Source organism: Lissotriton vulgaris, chromosome 6, assembly GCF_964263255.1.
Source record: "Lissotriton vulgaris chromosome 6, aLisVul1.2, whole genome shotgun sequence".
In the NCBI taxonomy this organism is placed as follows: Eukaryota; Metazoa; Chordata; class Amphibia; order Caudata; family Salamandridae; genus Lissotriton; species Lissotriton vulgaris.
In genome coordinates, this window is record NC_141694.1 from 1798160626 (window position 1) to 1798180991 (window position 20366).

General features: G+C 46.4%; 1 protein-coding gene across 1 annotated transcript in view; it reads left to right on the plus strand.

Annotated features, from left to right (window-relative positions):
* The window catches only part of OTOF (otoferlin), a 784068-nt gene that overhangs the window by 577813 nt on the left and 185889 nt on the right, over positions 1 to 20366 (plus strand). The window contains exons 20-24 of the mRNA XM_086928061.1: positions 364 to 516; positions 11503 to 11692; positions 14383 to 14507; positions 17027 to 17161; positions 18563 to 18724. Of these exons, the coding sequence (XP_086784187.1) occupies positions 364 to 516; positions 11503 to 11692; positions 14383 to 14507; positions 17027 to 17161; positions 18563 to 18724 (765 nt within the window). The remainder of the gene's footprint in view (positions 1 to 363; positions 517 to 11502; positions 11693 to 14382; positions 14508 to 17026; positions 17162 to 18562; positions 18725 to 20366) is intronic.

A 20366-nucleotide genomic window follows, 5' to 3' on the forward strand; every position in this document is an offset into this window, starting at 1 on the left:
TCCTCCATCTGTGGCACTGAGGATGCTGGGTTGTCATGTTCTCCTCCATCTCTGACACTGAGGATGCTGGGTTGTCATGTTCTCCTCCATCTGTGACAGTGAGGATGCTGGGTTGTCATGTTATCTTCCATCTCTGACACTGAGGATGCTGGTTGTCATGTTATCTTCCATCTCTGACACTGAGGATGCTGGGTTGTCATGCTATCCTCCTTCTGTGACTAAAGAGGCTGGGCACATTAGAAGAGACTGCCTGTTGAGATGGTGTGCGTTGGACAGCTGTCTTCCTCATCTGCAAACAGAAGGTGGAAAGGTGAGACCGTGGCCTTCTTCTCATACATGCTTTTATTGATCTGGTCCTCACAGCCCCAGCACAGCATCCCCGAGGTCTTCATCTGGATGATGAGCAATAACAAGCGAATCGCCTACGCCCGCATCCCCTCCAAGGACATTCTCTACTCCATCGTGGACGAAGAAATGGGAAGGGACTGTGGGAAAGTGAAGACCGTCTTCCTGAAGGTACCACATCTACCAACTTGGCTTACTTTCCAAAATGGCACAGGCCTTCATTTAGAGTAATTGATAAATTACAAAAATGTACAGACTTGTAATTACAGCATGTTTATCACATGTGCATGATTTAACCAGGTGGGATATTATCTGTTTGAAAAACAATGATCATCTCCTCACAGCACAGAAAAACCTGCCTGTTACCATCAACTTTATGGTGCTGGTAACTCGCCTAAATATGTTAAAAATCAGCAAAGCTGTATTTCCATGTTATTTCCATGTTATCCATAATAAGTGTGAGTAAAAATCAGCATCTGTGTTAAAACTGCATTTATTATAATTACCACATCTATGGTATTAACAGAGTGCTGCTCCAAATGTGGTCAATGCAAATGACAATGTGACACATGAACTGTGCTACAAATGGGTAATGGACACAAATGGAAATCCAGAAGCAAGCAAAAGACACGTTTCTTATTTTCTCCTATATAAATAGTGTCTCAGAATTAGGCTTCTATTTGGTAATCGTAACCACTTATATGCTAAAATATGAATGAGGTAGGCCTCAGTTTGCGACCCAGTGGATATTGCAAAAATCACAGGGATAGTGGCCTGCTGGGATCAGATAACCATATGTGTGATTGCTTTTAAATAAAGCCTTTTTTTTAGGTCTTGACTATTCTATCCCGTTAGGGATTGAATAGGCGAGATGATAGTAAGCAGTCCGAAAAGTCTACCTAGCCTGCGGATCTCGTACAGTTTATGTGAGGCAGGCGCGTGCACATCAAACACCATCGGCCTCGGCATAAGACTTCCCAGGAAGCCGCTCACACACCACCATTTGTCTGAGCCTCGGCATCAGACCTCAAAGGAATCCGCTCCCAAGCTGCTCCCCCGCCCCCCCTCGGACTTCAAATGAATGCATCCCGCTTCCCCCCGCACCCCTGCCACAGCAATGCCGAGAGCTTGTTTTTTTTTGCATCCATTTCGCAGGGAAGCCGTGTTTTGTTCGGCGTTCTATGCACCTTTCTCTGTTTTTTTCTGGACGAAAGTGAAAGCCTACCGTGCTTGTTTACAGTAGCCTTGATCCTCAAATGCTGTTGCTGTGGTGCCATCTCTCTAGGGACACTCAGCTTGAAAACACTTGACTTGCTAGCTGCAATGCAACATCCGCTATGCTTTGCCTCTAGACACGTTGATCCCTGGCAGACTGTGCTGACTCTGCCCCTCCTGATTCTGAAACTGACCAACTCAGTCACCACGCAGTCTCTTCTCTCTGTCTTATGATGTCTGCCCTGCCACCATTTACTTCGGACCCTCACCCTCACACCTCCTCACCCTCACACACCCTCAAACACCCTCCCTCACCCTCACACCATAACACACCCTCACTCACCCTCACACCCTCACCCACCCTCACACACCCTCACTCACCTTCACACCTTCACCTCCCTCACCCTCAAAACCCTCTCACCCTCACTCACCCTCTCACCCTCACGCACCCTCACCCCCGCACACCCCCTCAACCTCGCATACCTCCTCAACCTCACTCTCCCACCCCCTCACCCTCATACCCCCTCATCCTCACCCTCACACACCCTCAAACACCCTCACTCACCCTCACACCATCACACACCCTCTCTCACCCTCACACTCTCACCCACCCTCACTCACCCTCACACCCTCAACCTCACATCCTCACCCCCTCACCCTCACAACCCTATCACCCTCACTCACCCTCACCCCCCACACCCCCTCAACCTCACACACCCTCACCCTAACACACCCTCAGTCACGCTCTCACCCTCACTCACCCTCTCACCCTCACACACCCTCTCACCCTCACAGCCCCTCACCCTCATTTCCCTTCACCCTCCCTCACACCTTCACCCTCACACCCCCTCACACACCCTCACCCTCACACCCCCTCACCCTCACACACCCCTCACTCACCCTCTCACCCACCATCACCCACCCTCTCACCCTCACACACCCTCTCACCCACCCTCTCACCCTCACACACCCTCACCCTCACATCCCCTCACCCTCACATCCCCTCACCCTCCCTCACACCCTCACCCTCACACCCCCTCACTCACCCTCTCACCCACCCTCTCAACCTCACACTCCCTTTCACCCTCACACACCCTCTCACCCTCACACACACTCTCACCCACCCTCACACCCCCTCACCCTCACACACCCTCACACCCCCTCACACCCTCATACACCCCCTCACCCTCACACCCCTCACACTCAAACTCCCTCACCCTCACACCCCCACACACCCCCATACCCCATCACCCTCACACACTCCCTCACACCCCCTCACTCTCACACCCCCACACACTCGCACCCCCTCACCCTCACACCCCCTCACCCTTACCCTCACACACCCTCACACACCCTCTCACCCTCACACACCCTCACTCAACCTCTCACCCTCACACACCCTCTCACCCCCTCTCACACACCCTCTCACCCTCACACACCCTCTCAGCCTCACACCCCCTTACCCTCACACCCCCAAACCCTCACACCCCCTCACACCCCACATTCCCTCACCCTCACACACCTCCTCACCTTCACACCCTCTCACTCTCACACCCCCTCACTCTCACACCCCCTCACTCTCACACCCCCTCACCCTCACACCCCCTCATCCTCACCCTCACACACCCTCACCCTCACACACCCTCTCACCCTCAAACACCCTCTCACCCTCACACACCCTCTCACCCTCACACACCCTCTCACCCTAAAACACCCTCTCACACTCACAAACCCTCACCCTCACATCCCCTCACCCTCACATCCCCTCACCCTCACATCCCCTACCCTCCCTCACACCCCCACACCCTCACCCCTCACCCACCCTCACCCACCCTCTCACCCTCACACACCCTTTCACCCTCACACACCCTCTCATACTCTCACCCTCACACACCCTCTCACCCACCCTCACCCTCACACCCCCTCACCCTTACACCCCTCACACCCTCACACACACCCTCACCCTCACACCCCTTCACCCTCACACCCCTGCACACCCTCACACCCCCATACCCCCTCACCCTCATACCTTCACTATTCCCTTACACCCCTCACTCTCACACACCCTCACCCTCACACCCCCTCACCCTCACACACCCTCACACACCCTCACCCTCACTCACCCTCACACACCCCCTCACCCTCACTCACCCTCTCATCCTCGCACACCCTCTCACCCCCTCTCTCCCTCACACAGCCTCACACCCTCACACACCCTCTAACACTCATACCCCCTCATCCCCACACCCTCACACACCCTCTCACCTTCACACACCCTCTCACCCTCACATACCCTCACACCCTCACCCTCACACCTTCACTCACCCTCATTCTCCCTCACCCCCTCCACACCCACACCCCCTCACCCTCACACCCCCTCACCCTCACACGCCTCTTCACCCTCACACCCCCTCACTCTCACACACCCTCACTCTTACACCCCCTCACCCTCACACCCCTCATCCTCACCTTCACACACCCTCACTCTCACACACCCTCTCACCCTCGAACACCCTCTCACACTCACACCCCCACACCCTCACATCCCCTCACCCTCACATCCCCTCAAGCCCCCACTCCCACACACCCTCACCTTCACACCCCCTCATCCTCAACACCCCCCTCTCACTCTCATCCACCCTCTCACCCTCACTCACCCTCTCACACCCTTTTCCCCCTCACACACTCTCTCATCCTCTCACCCTCACACACCCTCTCACCCACCCTCACCCTCACACCCACTCACCTCACACCCACTCACACTCACTGCCCCCTCACCCTCACACACCCTCACCCTCACACACACCCTCACCCTCAAACCCCCTCACCCTTACCCTCACACACACCCTCACCCCCCCACCCTCACACACCCCCACACCCTCACCCCCCCTCACAACCCCACATGCCCTCACACCCCCTCACCCTCACACACCCCTCACTCTCACACCCCCTCACACTCACACACCCTCATCCTCACACCCCCTCACCCTTACCCTCACACCCCTCACACACCCTCAAACACCCTACTCACCCCTCTCACCCTCACGCCACCCTCTCACCCCATCTCACCCTCACACACCCTCACACACCCCCTCACCCTCACACCCCTCACCCTCCCCCTCACACCCCTGAACCCTCACACACCCTCTCACCCTCACACACCCTCTCACCCTCACACCCTCCACACACCCCCATACAACCTCTCACCCTCACACCTCCTCACCCTCAAACCCTCTCACCCCACAACCCCCCACCCTCACCCCATCACCCTCACCTTCACCCGCACCCTTACACCCCCTCCCCCTCACACCCTCACTTCCCTCACCCTCACAACCCCACACCCTTACCCTCACACCCCCTCACACCACCTCACACACCCTCACCCTCACACACCCTCACCCCTCACCCTCACACACCCCTCTCACCCCCTTTCACCCTCACACACCCTCTCACCCTCACACACCCTCTCACCCTCACAAACCTCACCCTCACACCCTCACTCACCCTCACCTCACACCCTCACTCACCCCTCACCCTCACCCACCCTCACACACCCTCACACACCCTCTCACCCCCTCTCACCCTCACCCACCCTCCACCCTCCACACACCCTCCTCACCCTCACACACTCCTCACCCTCACACCCCCTCATCCCTCACCCTCACAACCCCACACCTCACCATCACACACCCCTCTCACCCTCACACACCCTCTCACCCCTCACACACCCTCTCACCCTCACACACTCTCTCACCCCCTCACCCTCACACACCCTCACCCTCACACCTGCTCACCCTAACCCTCACACCCCCTCACCATCACACCCTCACACACACCCTCACACACCCTCTCACCCTTACCCCCCTCACACCCGCTCACCCTCGCCTCACACCCTCACACACACCCTCACACACCCTTTCACTCCCTCACCCTCAAAACCTCTCACCCTCACAACCCCCCACCCTCACCCCCATCACCCTCACCCCTGTCACCCTCACTTCCCCTCACCCTCACAACCCCACACCCTCACCCTCACAAACCCACACCCTCACCCTCACACCCCCTCACACCACCTCACACACCCTCACCCTCACACACCCTACCCTCACTCACCCTCTCACCCTCACACACCCTCTCACCCCCTCTCACTGTCACCCTCACGCATCCTCTCACCCTCAAACCCACACACTCTCACCCTCACACACCCTCTCACCTTCACACACCCTCTCACCCTCACACACCCTCACTCACCCTCAAACACCCTCACTCACCCTCACCTTCACACCCTCACTCACCCTCTCACCCTCACCCCCTCACATCCCCACACACCCTCACCCTAACACCCCCTCACCCTCACATACCTCCTCACCCTCACACCCCCTCACCCTCACCCACCCTTTTACCCTCCCACACCCTCTTATTCCTCTCACCCTCACACACCCTCTCACTCACCCTCACACCCCCTCACCCACACACCCCCTCACCCTAACACACCCTCACACCCCCTCACTATCACACACCCTCACACACCCTCACACACCCTCACCTGCACACTCCCTCACCCTCACAACCCTCACCCTCACACCCCCTCACCCTCACACACCCTCACCCTCACACACCCTCACTCACCCTCACACCCCATCACCCTCACACACCCTCACCTTCACACCCCCTCACCCTCACACCCCCTCACACACCCTCACTCACCCTCACACACGCTCACACCCCCTCACCCTCACACCCCTCACCCTCACACCCTCCCCCTCACACCCTCACACATCCTCACTCACACAACCTCACACCCCCCACCCTCACACCATCTCACCCTCACACACCCTCACCCTCACAAACCCTCACACCCCCTCACCCTCACTCACCCTCACTCACCCTCACACACACTCACACACCCTCACCAGCATAGCATAACAAACCATAGCATAGCATAACAAAACACAGCATAGCATAGCATAACAAAAAAAGCATAGGATAGCAAAACATAGCATAGCATAACAAAACTAAGCATAGGATAGCAAAACAAAACATAGTATAACAAAACAAAACATAGCATAGCACATCACAACAAAGCATAGCATAGCATAACAAAACACAACAAAACATAGCATAGCATAACAAAACATAGCATAACAAAACAAAGCATAGCATAACATAAAAAAGCATAGCAAAACATAGCATAGTATAACAAAACATAGCATAGCATAACAAAACACAATAAAACATTGCAGAACAAAACATAGCATAACATAACAAAACAGCATAACATAACATAAAACAAAGCATAGCATAACAAAACATAGCAAAACACAACAAAACATAGCATAGCATAGCTAAAACATAGCATACATAACAAAGCATAGCATTGCAAAGCATAGCAAAACATAGCATAGCATAACAAAACACAACATAGCATAGCATAACATAACAAAGCTTAGCATAGCATAAAAAACATAGCATAACAAAACATAGCAACACAAAACACAACAAAACATAGCATAGCATAACAAAACAAAGCATAGGATAGCAAAACAAAATATAGCATAGCATAACAAAACATAGCATAACATAACAAAACATAGCATAACAAAACACAACCCATAGCATAACAAAACATCGCAAAACACAACAAAACATAGCATAGCTTAACAAAACATATAATAGCATAGCAAAACATAGCTTACCAAACACAACAAACATAGCACAACAAAACATAGCATAGCAAAACAAAGCATAGCATAATGAAACACAACAAAACATAGCATAGCATAACAAAACATAGCATAGCATAACAAAGCATAGCATAGCATAGCATAACAAAACACAGAATAGCATAACAATTCAAAGCATAGGATAGCAAAACATAGCATAGCATAACAAAACACAGCATAGCATAACAATTCAAAGCATAGGATAGCAAAACATAGCATAGCATAACAAAAAAAAACATAGGATAGCAAAAGAAAACATAGCATAGCATACAGCATCACTCCGCACCACCACAGCATCACTCAGGGGCACCACAAATTCACTATGAGCTACCACAGCATCACTGAACGCCACAGCATCACTTGTTCGCCATCACAACATCACTCAGCGCCACCACAGCATCAATCTGTGCAACCATTCAACAACACCTGGTTCAAATATGTTCTCTCAATGTTTCAAGCTTTATTACAAATGTAACAAAAAGATGTTAATATTTCACTTCTGTTCTTGGATTTTCGTCACAATAAAATGCACTGAAAATAATCTTCACAAAAGTTATTTACAAAACTTTAAGCTATTGCCATTATAAATTACAATCACTTTTATTTAAGTATTAATTTTTGAAAAAAAAATTAAAAGCCATTGTTATTTGGAATATCAATACATGTAAGTCACGTAAATACAACACATATTGCATTACAAATGCTATAGTTGTCACATTTGCGAAAGTTATAACTATTGGCATTGTAAATGATAAAGCTATTAATTTCGCTATTCTCAAAAACAAAACATAAATAAAAAATGTGTCATTATAATACCAATAGCTCAAACTTTCCTAATGCGAGACCTATTGCATTGCAAATGCTTGTTTTAGAATGCAGTCCATTTTCCTTAAAGCAAAATGGGGTGCATTTCAAACAAAAAATAAAAAAAAATGTCTTTTCATTTTTTAAGAGTAGGCAGTGGTCCATGCGACTACTGCCTGCTCTTTTTAAACAATTCTCAAAGGGGAAAGAGTTACTCGGGGACCCCTGTCCATTTGCGAATGGGTTACCACTGTCTTCAAGTTGGTGGTAAAATGTGGATGTTTTGCGACCACATTTCGGTCACAAAACATTCGTACATACAAATGCGAATCACTATTTGGAAGTAAGGCTCTAAATACGCTCCTTCCAAATTCCTAATTGCAAACACAAATTGCGATTCGGTAACATGTTTCCGAATCACAATTTGTGTTTTGTACATTTGTAAAAGCATTTTATCGGTCAGAAACGGCCGCAAAAATACTTCATATATGTGGCCCTAAGTTTTCGAAAAAGTCTCAAATATGCTTCCATAGAGTTAAGGTTCCACTAGGGGTGATTTGTGACTTTTCAATATTCACAAAGCGTTCCTGGACACCTGCACAGCTGCGCCAGATGCTGATTTGGAGGCGCAATCTTGAAAAAGTGTTGTGAATGCTATATTTTACAATGTTGCTGGTATTCATTCAATGCACAATTGTGAGCAAAATTTAATTACGCACTGTCAAATGCCAGCACCTTTGTGCAAAGGCACAACTATTTTTTCATTCTTTCACAACAGGGAAACACCCTTCTCCTACAGTCCCATTGACTTTGGGCTGTTCTGTTCCCCTTTCCACTCTGGGTAGAGATTATTTCAACCCTTGCTTGTCCACTATGGGAAAAGGTCGGACAGAATTTTGTGAATCGTCACAAACTTTGAAGGGTGTTTATTTGTGGAACCACGCACACATTTTTCCCTGAGTGAGATTAAGTCTGATGTAATATTACAATGTTGTGAGGTAATAACTGAATCATCAAGCACAGCGGGAACGCGCTTTTAGCCTCCATAAATGAACACCATTTGAGCAGGCACCAGGTTCTTCATAACACGGCAGCTCGGCAAGTTCTCAACCTTCCGCAAAGAACATCTTCACCACATGCCTGAGAAGGCTGCATTGGCTTCCGGTGAAAAAGTGAATCCTCTTTAAAACTCTATGTCTGGCTCATAGACACATGAATGAAAGCAGCCCCAGATACTGGTCAAAAAAACTAAGATGGTATCAGCCTCAAAGGAAACTTAGATCTAGCAATGAATTCCTACTGACACCTCTAAGAATACAAACTTCCTTTATGCTATAGTTGTCACATTTGCGAAAGTTATAACTATTGGCATTGTAAATGATAAAGCTATTAATTTCGCTATTCTCAAAAACAAAACATAAATAAAAAATGTGTCATTATAATACCAATAGCTCAAACTTTCCTAATGCGAGACCTATTGCATTGCAAATGCTTGTTTTAGAATGCAGTCCATTTTCCTTAAAGCAAAATGGGGTGCATTTCAAACAAAAAATAAAAAAAAATGTCTTTTCATTTTTTAAGAGTAGGCAGTGGTCCATGCGACTACTGCCTGCTCTTTTTAAACAATTCTCAAAGGGGAAAGAGTTACTCGGGGACCCCTGTCCATTTGCGAATGGGTTACCACTGTCTTCAAGTTGGTGGTAAAATGTGGATGTTTTGCGACCACATTTCGGTCACAAAACATTCGTACATACAAATGCGAATCACTATTTGGAAGTAAGGCTCTAAATACGCTCCTTCCAAATTCCTAATTGCAAACACAAATTGCGATTCGGTAACATGTTTCCGAATCACAATTTGTGTTTTGTACATTTGTAAAAGCATTTTATCGTTCAGAAACGGCCGCAAAAATACTTCATATATGTGGCCCTAAGTTTTCGAAAAAGTCTCAAATATGCTTCCATAGAGTTAAGGTTCCACTAGGGGTGATTTGTGACTTTTCAATATTCACAAAGCGTTCCTGGACACCTGCACAGCTGCGCCAGATGGTATTCGTCGTGGACTAAAATGCCCCTTAATCTCCGTATGATCCCAGAATCCCAGAACACAGCTGTTTCCATAAGAAGCTAAAGACCTGGCTTTTTGCAAACTAGCCGTCCTGTCCTTTTGTCAGAGCCATCTGCAAGCGCCATGAGACTCTCCGGATGTGATTTGTGCGCTATACAAATGCCCCTGACTTGACTTGAGTAGGAACAGGCTGGGTGGGGGCGGTAGGCAGCCTCTGTTCTCCACGCAGAGGGAATGTGCAGTGGCCACACCTCACGGCAAGCAGAGACGGCTGGTATCCTCACACACAGCCTTCGTCTTGGTGGCAACAAGCTGAGAGGAAGAACCACCCTGAAGAACAGAATCCAGCAGCGACTCCTCTCTGCTTGTAGTCCACGGCCTCAGACAATGAACTGTCAGGGGCTCCTACTGCCTGATCTGCACAGCCAATCACTGAGCGAGAAGAGAAGCTGATGTCAGAGGGAGCATGAGCTTGGGATCACAGATACAACTTGACAATGGGACCCAATCAGGTCCTTACGCTTCCTGTTACCTTATCTGCCAGCCATGGCACAAACCAAACATGAAACCAGGACCGTATTTGCTTCAGGCTGTAGGATTTCCCCCCTTAATGGGAAAGTGGCGCTTGATCTGAGCTAAAGAGTGAGCTTTCTCAGTTCTGGTGAGGGCTGTGGAGGTCCAACTACCTACAGGGTGACCTCCGCAGGTGCCCTCAGCCTGACTCATTCCCATATCTTGCACCTGGCCTGCCCTGGACTATGATGGCCGAACAGATGCGCTCAGTACAATGCATATATTAACAACGCATGCCTTTACAACTTAGTTTTTACATTGCATCATCTTTTACCACGCATACATTTACATTGCATGCCACTACAACAAATTTTTTAAAATACATTTATAACGCATTCCATTACATCGCATTATACCTTTACATTACATTTAAGGCAAGTGTTGGATAGTGGATTACTATTTTAACTCCAGGGGGTGCAACATTAGGGTAAGTGTTGGATAGTGTAGGGGTACTATGCGTTGTAATGGTATGCATTGTAATGACATGCGATGTAATGGCTGCATTGTAGTGACATGCGTTGTAAAGGATGTTGCGATGTAATGACTGCGCTGCAAATGTAGTGTGATGTAATGACTGTGTTGTAAAGGTTCTTCCCCTTAAAGAATATGACTAAATAATACATTGAGAAAAAGATGCTCTGTGTATCCTGGGAAACAGGCAAGAGAAGTCACTGCAGATCTCCGAGCGGAGGAACTGGCGGACTGCAGTGGTGGGTACCACTCATAGGTGAAGGGAAGAGTCCTTCTCTGACATTTGTGATTTCTTCTTCCTCAGCTGCCCGGTAAGAGGGGCTTTGGACCGGCCGGCTGGACGGTGCAAGCTAAGATGGAGGTCTACCTTTGGTTAGGCCTCAACAAGCAGCGCAAAGACTTTCTGAGCGGACTGCCCTGTGGATTCGAAGAAAACAAAGGTGCAAAGGGTCCTGGCCTGCAATCCTTCCCACCCATCAGCCTCGTGTACACAAGTAAGAACAAGGACTTCCTTCTCTATTCTTTGCCAACTGAGTTGTGAATATTGATGGACCGTGTCCACTGTTTTTGGTGTTTGGATGAAATGATATAAACTGTATTTCTTCTTATTGTTCCTTAATATGCTGCAAACCATTCCTTATCCACTTACTCTGTAGAAATCCATGCTGCACGTGTCAAATCGTGTTCTTAGCAGAATACTAAAAATGTAAAAGACAAGTTTGCAAACGTTTTCAAAGGAAAATCGAACTACTATGAGATGGGTTTTAGGTGGATTCTGCACACATGTAACTCAACATAGCAGATCCCTTACTGCGCTCAGTTTCCCGCTCACAATGATGTTTGTTCAAGTTGTCAACACAGGAGCCCCCCGCCCCAAACCTCCCTAATGTGACCGGCTGCCCCCGGCATGCTACATAACCACCCTTTGGGTGCATTTCCCCTCCCCTGCTCTTTTAGGTCTGGCTACAGACAGCATCAGTTGTTTGCCAGGTCTCAGGTTAACACCATAAACAATACATCAGAGAGCTTTGGGTCAGCCCCTTTCAGCCAATGGTCACATTGGGTCAGCCCCTTTCAGCCAATGGTTACTTTGGGTCAGCCCCTTTCAGCCAATGGTCACATTGGGTCAGCCCCTTTCAGCCAATGGTCACATTGGGTCAGCCCCTTTCAGCCAATGGTAACATTGGGCCAGCCCCTTTCAGCCAATGGTTACTTTGGGTCAGCCCCTTTCAGCCAATGGTCACGTTGGGTCAGCCCCTTTCAGCCAATGGTCACATTGGGTCAGCCCCTTTCAGCCAAAGGTCACATTGGGTCAGCCTCTTCAGCCAATGGTCACTTTGGGTCAGCCTCTTTCAGCCAATGGTCACTTTGGGTCAGCCTCTTCAACCAGTACTGGTTTGACGCATCTCACATGTTGGATCAGGCCATATGAGCATTGCGCAGGTTTACATTTTCAATTGTTTACAGTGTTGATTGACAAGGCACTCAGTGCTCGGTATTGCAGCTGATGAAAAGTTCCAAGTGGCTTCCATGCTGCAGCCTGGACCAATGAATGAATTTCTTGAGCTTCCAGTGTCTTATCTGGACCAAGTGAGCTATTCATAAGATGAGGAATGTGAGAGCTCAGTGTTGGTGTTCACTGTCTTGCCTGCACTAGGATGGACATGAGGATGAAGTAAATCCCCTCTCTGCATGAGCCCCCCTATTTTGTGAAGCCAGTGCTTGAGGACGGGTCTTATGAGGAGCTTAGTGAAGGTTCTGTGTTATGGAGCTTCGTCTTGTAGAACCACCCCCGCAGGCTCCTGCCATAAGGAGTCCAAGAATATATCCACACTCATCCAATGAGACCACTGCTTCCCTGATCGAACCTGTACTGAACCCAGTGCTTAAGTTGTGAAAAAAATAAGTGCCAGAGCTCTTGTCAGGAGGCCACTGCAGCTTGCACCTCACATTGCTTCTGCCAGCGCTGCCAATGGTAGAAACAACACAGCTATTGACCATCACACTCCTACAAGCGTGACAAATTGGAGTATTCCAGGCCCCCAAAGCCATAAGAATGGCTTAGGCTGCAGGTATTAGCCATTTTTAATGTATACTGAATTAATAATTAACTGGTCGTGGTACTCTCAGACAGCGCCACCTTGTGGCAGACTGCCACAAGCACCGGTGTTGACAATTAAGTGCCGGTGCCATGCACCGGAAACCACTGGCTCAAATTAAGCACAGCCCCACTCCATCCTCCACACACATCTGCTGGTCATGGTGGTTCTGACATGAGCCCCAGAGCCAGTGCGGTGCATGTCAAGGTGAAATACCAAATTGAATCACTACATGTTTGAAGCACCTGCTCAACAAATGTTTGGGTTTAGAGAAAACAAATTCTCAAAACGGAAGTTCATTTAATCCAAAAAACAAACAAACGTGCATACAGTATTCTCCCTGCCTCTGCAGTTTTCATGCCCAAGGAAAATAAGGACAGTCATTTCGCCTTCAGTAGGGTGCGGTAACTACGACCCAGCGAACCTGTGGTGAGCCTGGCGGCGGGGTCAGAGGTCACCATCGGCAGAGCTAGCTGGAGCTCCACCGATGGTACCCCAGCTGTTCCCCTCTTCTGAATGAGGCAGGTCAATGGTAGGTTTGGCGCGGCTAAAGGACCCCAACTTTACACCATTCCTGCAACTCTGTCAAATCGCATGATGTCATCAGTTAAGGTAATGCTGCAGAGTTTACATTACGAGTTGAATTACTGTTTTGATTTCCAACTTTTCGTTCTCTTGATGGTGCCAGGTCAAATGCACAAAACTCTCACCAGGACACCTGCAACTCTGCATTTGTTGCATACCGCCTTGGCTTGCATAAATGTATACGTGTCTTGGAATTCGAGAATAGTTCCAGGAGAACTCCGAAGAACATGTCACTTATAGAGATTACGAGGAGTCTATGGTCTGAAGCATAAGGAAATGAAGCCAGTGTATATTTCCGAGGGCATAAATAAAACATGCAATGTTTATCATTCTTGTTTCTCCAATTTGCGACACACAGTTGAGCGCAAATTGCGAGTTGCCATTTGGAATGGTCGTACATCTGGACCCTTATCAATGTGTAATTCTTTTTCCTCTGTGTCCCACTCCCGAGAAGCCCGTCTAACGATGCTCATGTTGTTTTCTGTTCTGTCTCCCTCCAGAGAAGCAGGTCTTCCAGCTCCGAGCGCACATGTACCAGGCGCGCAGCCTGTTCGCTGCAGACAGCAGTGGCCTGTCGGATCCTTTTGCCAGGGTTTTCTTCATCTCTCATAGTCAGTGCACTGAGGTAGGTGGCTGTCCTTCTAGTTCCACTCCAGCTCAGAGTCTTTTTTTCAAACCACCCTCTCATCAGCTTTGGGGAGAGAGCTTGTCAAAAAGGATTGAAGTGTTGGCAGTGTAACATTTCACTGTTAAGCCCAATAAGCAGCACCATTTATTACACACAATGTCCAAGGCCAAACACACAAGAAGTGTGGTCAGAGAAGATATACACATGGTCAAGAGGTTGGTGATATAGGAAGGAAAGTGTGTGGTGAAGATAGGAAGAGACTCTGTCTAAATGTTGAGGTGGGGGTGATCTGGCCAGGCACATGTGCGGTCTGAAGTGAAAAATGACTGATCTAGTTGAAAACATGGCAGTCTTACGAAGGCAGAGATGTGGTGTGCATGGGTGCAGATGGGTACATTCATGACCAGAGCGGGCAGTCTACAAGAAAGAGGTTCATTCTGTTGAAGATAGTAAGAGAAAAAAAATGTTGATTGAAAAGGCGGTGGACACTTGTCTCTAAAACGAATGGATTGGTTATGAGAGTAGGGCAAAGAATCCTTTGTAAATGGGAGCACTCTCCTATATTTACATCAAACACCCCAAAAAGGTGATGGGAGGAATGCTTGCAAACAGTCTACTCCACTGGCAGTCGCTCGGGTAGCATTGCAACCCACATGTGTTCACCCATTGTGCCACTCTAGACAGAGGACCTCCTTATGCAAATCAGCTCTGATCCTGCCCCTTAAGGCAACAGTCTGCCCGAACTGGCCGATGAGGCCTCCTCCAGGAGAAAATACAAGAAACCCTGGACCACTTCTCATCTTTCTAGGCCTAATCAATGGTGTACAACTTGGATTCTCAAGATGTTACTCTATGTTACGAAGTTTGAGCCCAATTTTGTTTACACGGTGTGCATTTCATGGTGGACACAGGCAGGGCCCAACTGGCTGACTGGCATTTATTGCAGGGGTGGCAGGGTGGGGTCCAGGTGTGCTGCTGGGGGGCTGATTTTGTTGCTGGGGAGTTCGCGGCGCATCAAACTAAACAATGCAAAACAAATAGCTTTAAAGCGTACTTTCTGAAACATTTGTTGTGCATTGTTTATAAATGAAACCCCTGTAGCCAGTCCCGCCCTTGACACAGGCGGGGAAACTGAGAGATAGTCACCCTGCTCTCAAAAGGGCTGGCGACCAACATTGTGTCCTGGTGGCCCTTTAGCAGATTATTCCCTACATCAAATGTCACACTGGTAGTCAGTGGAGTTTCCACCAGTGTAGACCAGGCATTTTCCCCTACTCTAAATAAAGTGAGGGTACAACAAGTTTATCAGGGCCCTAGGGCTGCTGATTTACGGCAGCGCTCCCACTCTGCCACACTCCAGCTAAGGCCTACTTCTTAATTTGCAAGCAACAACCATACTTTAATATCAGTTTGCTCTATATTTTGATCATGCAGATTCTTTTTTGTCATATGACCTATGGTGAATATGAAATATACCAAAATCTGTGTCGCATTTAAAGTCTATTAATGCAACAAAAGCAGTGCAAACTGAAGACTGCTAACATTTTTGACAAATTCATACTTTCTGTAGTAAGAGGCCCCAAAATCATAAATGTTTATTTTTAAAAGTTACATTTGGCTATCTTTTGACAACAGAAGGCTATAATAATATAGAATGGACCATCCAAAACGGAGCAGTCTTTCGTGTTGTCTAACCACATAATGAAGCAATAGGAAATATTTGCAGCAATTGATTATTCCATCACATTTGAATATCATACAGATAAAGCATGTATCAAGTGCATAGGAAATCAGAAAATGTTGAACACTAGGGGCCAGATGTAGGTAAACCCAATTTACCTATTCTTAAATACCGAATTTTACCATTCGGTATTTAAGAATAGGTAAATGGGATGGAGATAAATTTTCGGTAAAAATTACCGAATTGGTAAGATTTGGTATTTACCGAATCGGTATTTACTGATTTGTTAATTGCCATTCATTCCTATGGGCCTGGATGCCCATAGGAATGAATGGCAATTACCGAATCGGTAAATACAGATTCGGTAAATTGGGGGAAACATAGAAGGGTGTCAGGGTGTCACTTTGACACCCTGTTGCACCCCTGAATCGTGCTTGTGTGCAGATGTGGCACACATACATCCCCTAAGGGCATGTATGTCTGCCACATGGCACAGTTGAAAATGCAAAGTTTAGCATTTTCAAAGGTTTTCCTTATTTACCACCAACTTATAGTTGGTGGTAAATAACGAATCCTAAAATGGGAAAAGCACTCATTTGAGTGCTCCCTACATTGAAAATTCGGTAATTTACCGATTCGGTATTTTAAGGAATCAGTAATTTACGGATTCGGTATTTTAAGGAACACATTCATTGGGTGAACAAACAATGCTGATGCTCATGGGCACTGATCCCCCATAACAGCCCTTCATACTTTATTAGAACATAAGCCAGGCACATGTATTCTCTGGAGCAGTTCTCAATTAAGCTGTTCATTGATCCTGTGATTCTTCCAGGTACTTAACGAGACCTTGTGCCCCACCTGGGACCAGTTGCTGGTGTTCGACAATGTGGAGTTGTACGGTGAAGCCCATGAGATGCGGGATGACCCACCGATCATCGTCATAGAGATCTACGATCAGGACACTGTGGTAAGTACAACTGAGATGCCTAGGAAGGGATATTTAGAGCCTACTTCACCATGATCTTGAAAGAAGGAAGCTCAATTACTCCTGTAAGTTAACTCAGTCGACTAACATCCACGGCAGAGATCAGCATGTTACCTGAAAAACACAGGTTTAAATACTAGCAATTCCACTCTGTCTTTCACAACTCCAAGGGCAATAGAATGAGTGTGATAATGCCTAGACCGAATTTCATTCTATAATATATGTGTCATCATTTTATCATTTGGAACGTACAATTTATTTGCATCGATTGCATTGCCAATCAATTTCCTTGTGGGCATTTCCATGTGGATGCAATTTAATCTCATCGTCTGTGAATAATTGGAAGTAATATAATTAAAATATATAATTAATATTTAAAGATGATTATGTTTTAAGATACTAATAAGGGGAATGATGAAAGGTTTAGAGGTGAAGGATTTAGGGACAGAGAGTGAATGGTTTAGGAGGTGAAAGATTTAAGGGTGAAGGCCCCAAATTGCCATACTCTCTAAAAAGAATAGGCATCCAATCAGAGATTGGGTACTAATAGGATGGTAGTTCACAAATGGTCACAGTTATGGTGTGACAGTCAGTATCTCAACCATGAACCTTACCAATGTTCTCCAATGATGGTTGACATCTTTCTTCCCGAATAATAGCTGAAAACAAATGTGTACAAAATAAGTTTCACAAAAAGTAACCAAGTATGCATAATCCACAATAGAATGCAATGAAACCATCAAATATAAATAAGAACGAAGCAATCCTAAAAGTGAATTGTTGTCTTTAATGAGATGTAGATATCTTCCTAATTTGGGGAGCATTAGAAGCTCCCTTAGTGTAGATCAATGTGGAAGAACCGCCCAGCTTGTTTTCATTCAACTAAGCACATTGCAATGAGAGAAACAATCTGGAAAACTTTAGATGGGAATTGGGTGGATGAAATGGATCTTTTTTGTCACTTCAGTAAGATGAGGGTGCTCTGCACTGTCAGTATCTGGGGTATCAGCGCACTTGATATATACTAATATAGGAGGAAAACCTTTGTATTCATACGATGTAGGGCAAGTCATGATTAATGTTACTTGTTTTGTGTTAACAAAAACCTTAACAAAAAGATGTGGAAAAAGGAAATAAAAGTATGTCTTATTTTTTGCTTTTGGTCTCTTTGTTGTTGAGAACAGATGTGAACTGAGTTTTGTTTGATGGCCCTGCTTGCGTTTGAATGCATGAATAAAGCGGCTAAAAATGTACTAGGAGTGAATGTGGAAATTTCAGATTTGAAATTGAGCAACCTGCTGGAAACCTTTTCAAAATTGTGAACAGAGGTTCATTTCAACGGCATTCCTTCTTTTGATCCAAGGTGTTCTCTGTTTCTTGTAGGGGAAAGCAGATTTCATGGGCCGGACCTTTGCCAAACCTGTGGTAAAAATGTCCGATGAAAGGTACTGCCCTCCTCGCTTCCCTCCACAACTTGAATATTACCAGATATACCGAGGAAATTCCACCGCTGGGGATCTGCTTGCAGCTTTCGAACTCCTCCAGGTAAGAGAAGATGCCCGCAACAGGTAATACGTATCTGTGATAAAGCATAGGTTCACAACGACATTGTGAATCAAAACAAAGCTCATTTGTGGAGACCAAATGCTTCCATAGACAAACATATCACAGAGCTCTTATCCCATTCATTGGCTGTGAGTAAAACATGTAACTTGTAGGACAAAGGGTAATCTATAGGTTGAAACCCTGGCTGTCTACTCTCAGAACTCTGGAGCTGTATTGTACTTTACTCAAGTACCTTCATCTCCGAGCCCAACAGATACACTATTTTCAGCAGGAAGAGGCAGTTTGAGGTTTGATTTCTCAATATGAAGGACTACATATATGTGATCCACACTTTCTTGTTGACGAGTACATTCCGCCTATATGACCTCTTTTGAGTGCATCCATGAACGTTGAGCAACATTCCCACGCACAGATCTGAAGTGGGATTTTGCTGTTGGACTCCCAGCACTATCTATACATGAGATACTACTCATTGAGATATTAGTTTGAAAAGTCTTTGTCCATTGATTTTAATTGAAGTAACGTGCATAATTACAATTACAGAATATTACAATTACATAAATGAACATACACAAGCAGCATTCTCAATGCATAGGAACTAATCGTACCTTTCCTCCCTCCAATCTGAAGAAGCGAGTTTCCCTTTACAAGCCTTTCAGAAATGTGTACTCACAAGAGCCAGCTCTTTCATCTGTCTCCAGAATCATCAGGATAAAAAATATTCCTAATACTCAGCTGTATCTTTGAAAATGCTTTCAAAGGAACTGTGCAAATCTGGAAGATCTGCTCTCTTGGGCTCTTGATTATTTTTTCTCTTCACACTCAGATGCCCCCATTCTGTAAAGCTCTTTCCAAATGGCAATGCAATAGAGCACAATGCATTATATCCAGTACATATTTAAAGATATTAGTCCTTATGGCATAGCAAGAAGCTCAATCAATCATGTGTTCTTTGTTTGGTCTAATATGACAAACTGCTTCTAAGTGGACAGACAATCTACAAATGCGTGGCTACACAGCACCCTACTACTCAATGTTCATTTCCCATGGATCCTTAAGCAACGTTCTGCTGTCTTTTTACTTGTTTCCTCCACATGCACTGGTACTTGTTACAGTATTTACCAGCTCAAAAAATATTTAATAGGGTTTGAGACTAAATTATTCCACTGTTGTTTTTAAATACTTTTCAAGATTTCTTGTGGTGTACTCCTAGAGACAATCAAGCCTGTAGCATGCACATGTTATACTGTATCATGGAATTCATATATACAATTATACATGAATAAATAAGTATGGGCAAAACTCCTGGTTGACCGTCACTGCTTGCCCATCCCCACTAATTTTACTTTGTACCCAAGTATTTTGCCATTTTGACCCAGTCTACGTGGCACGCAGAGACCACCCCAAACAAAATATTCTAGTGCTCCACAGGGGTATCTGAGTACAGGGGAGACCCTAAATTGGTCTCCACCCCTTATTCTTGACGAGGCACTACTCTAGAACAGCATCATATTGGTTCCTTTAGTGACTTGTAAAAGTTTATTTGTCTATAAAGATGTCAGCTGCAAGAAAAAGACATTAAATCTGGTAATATATATTTATATAAGTGAGCAGGAAAGGT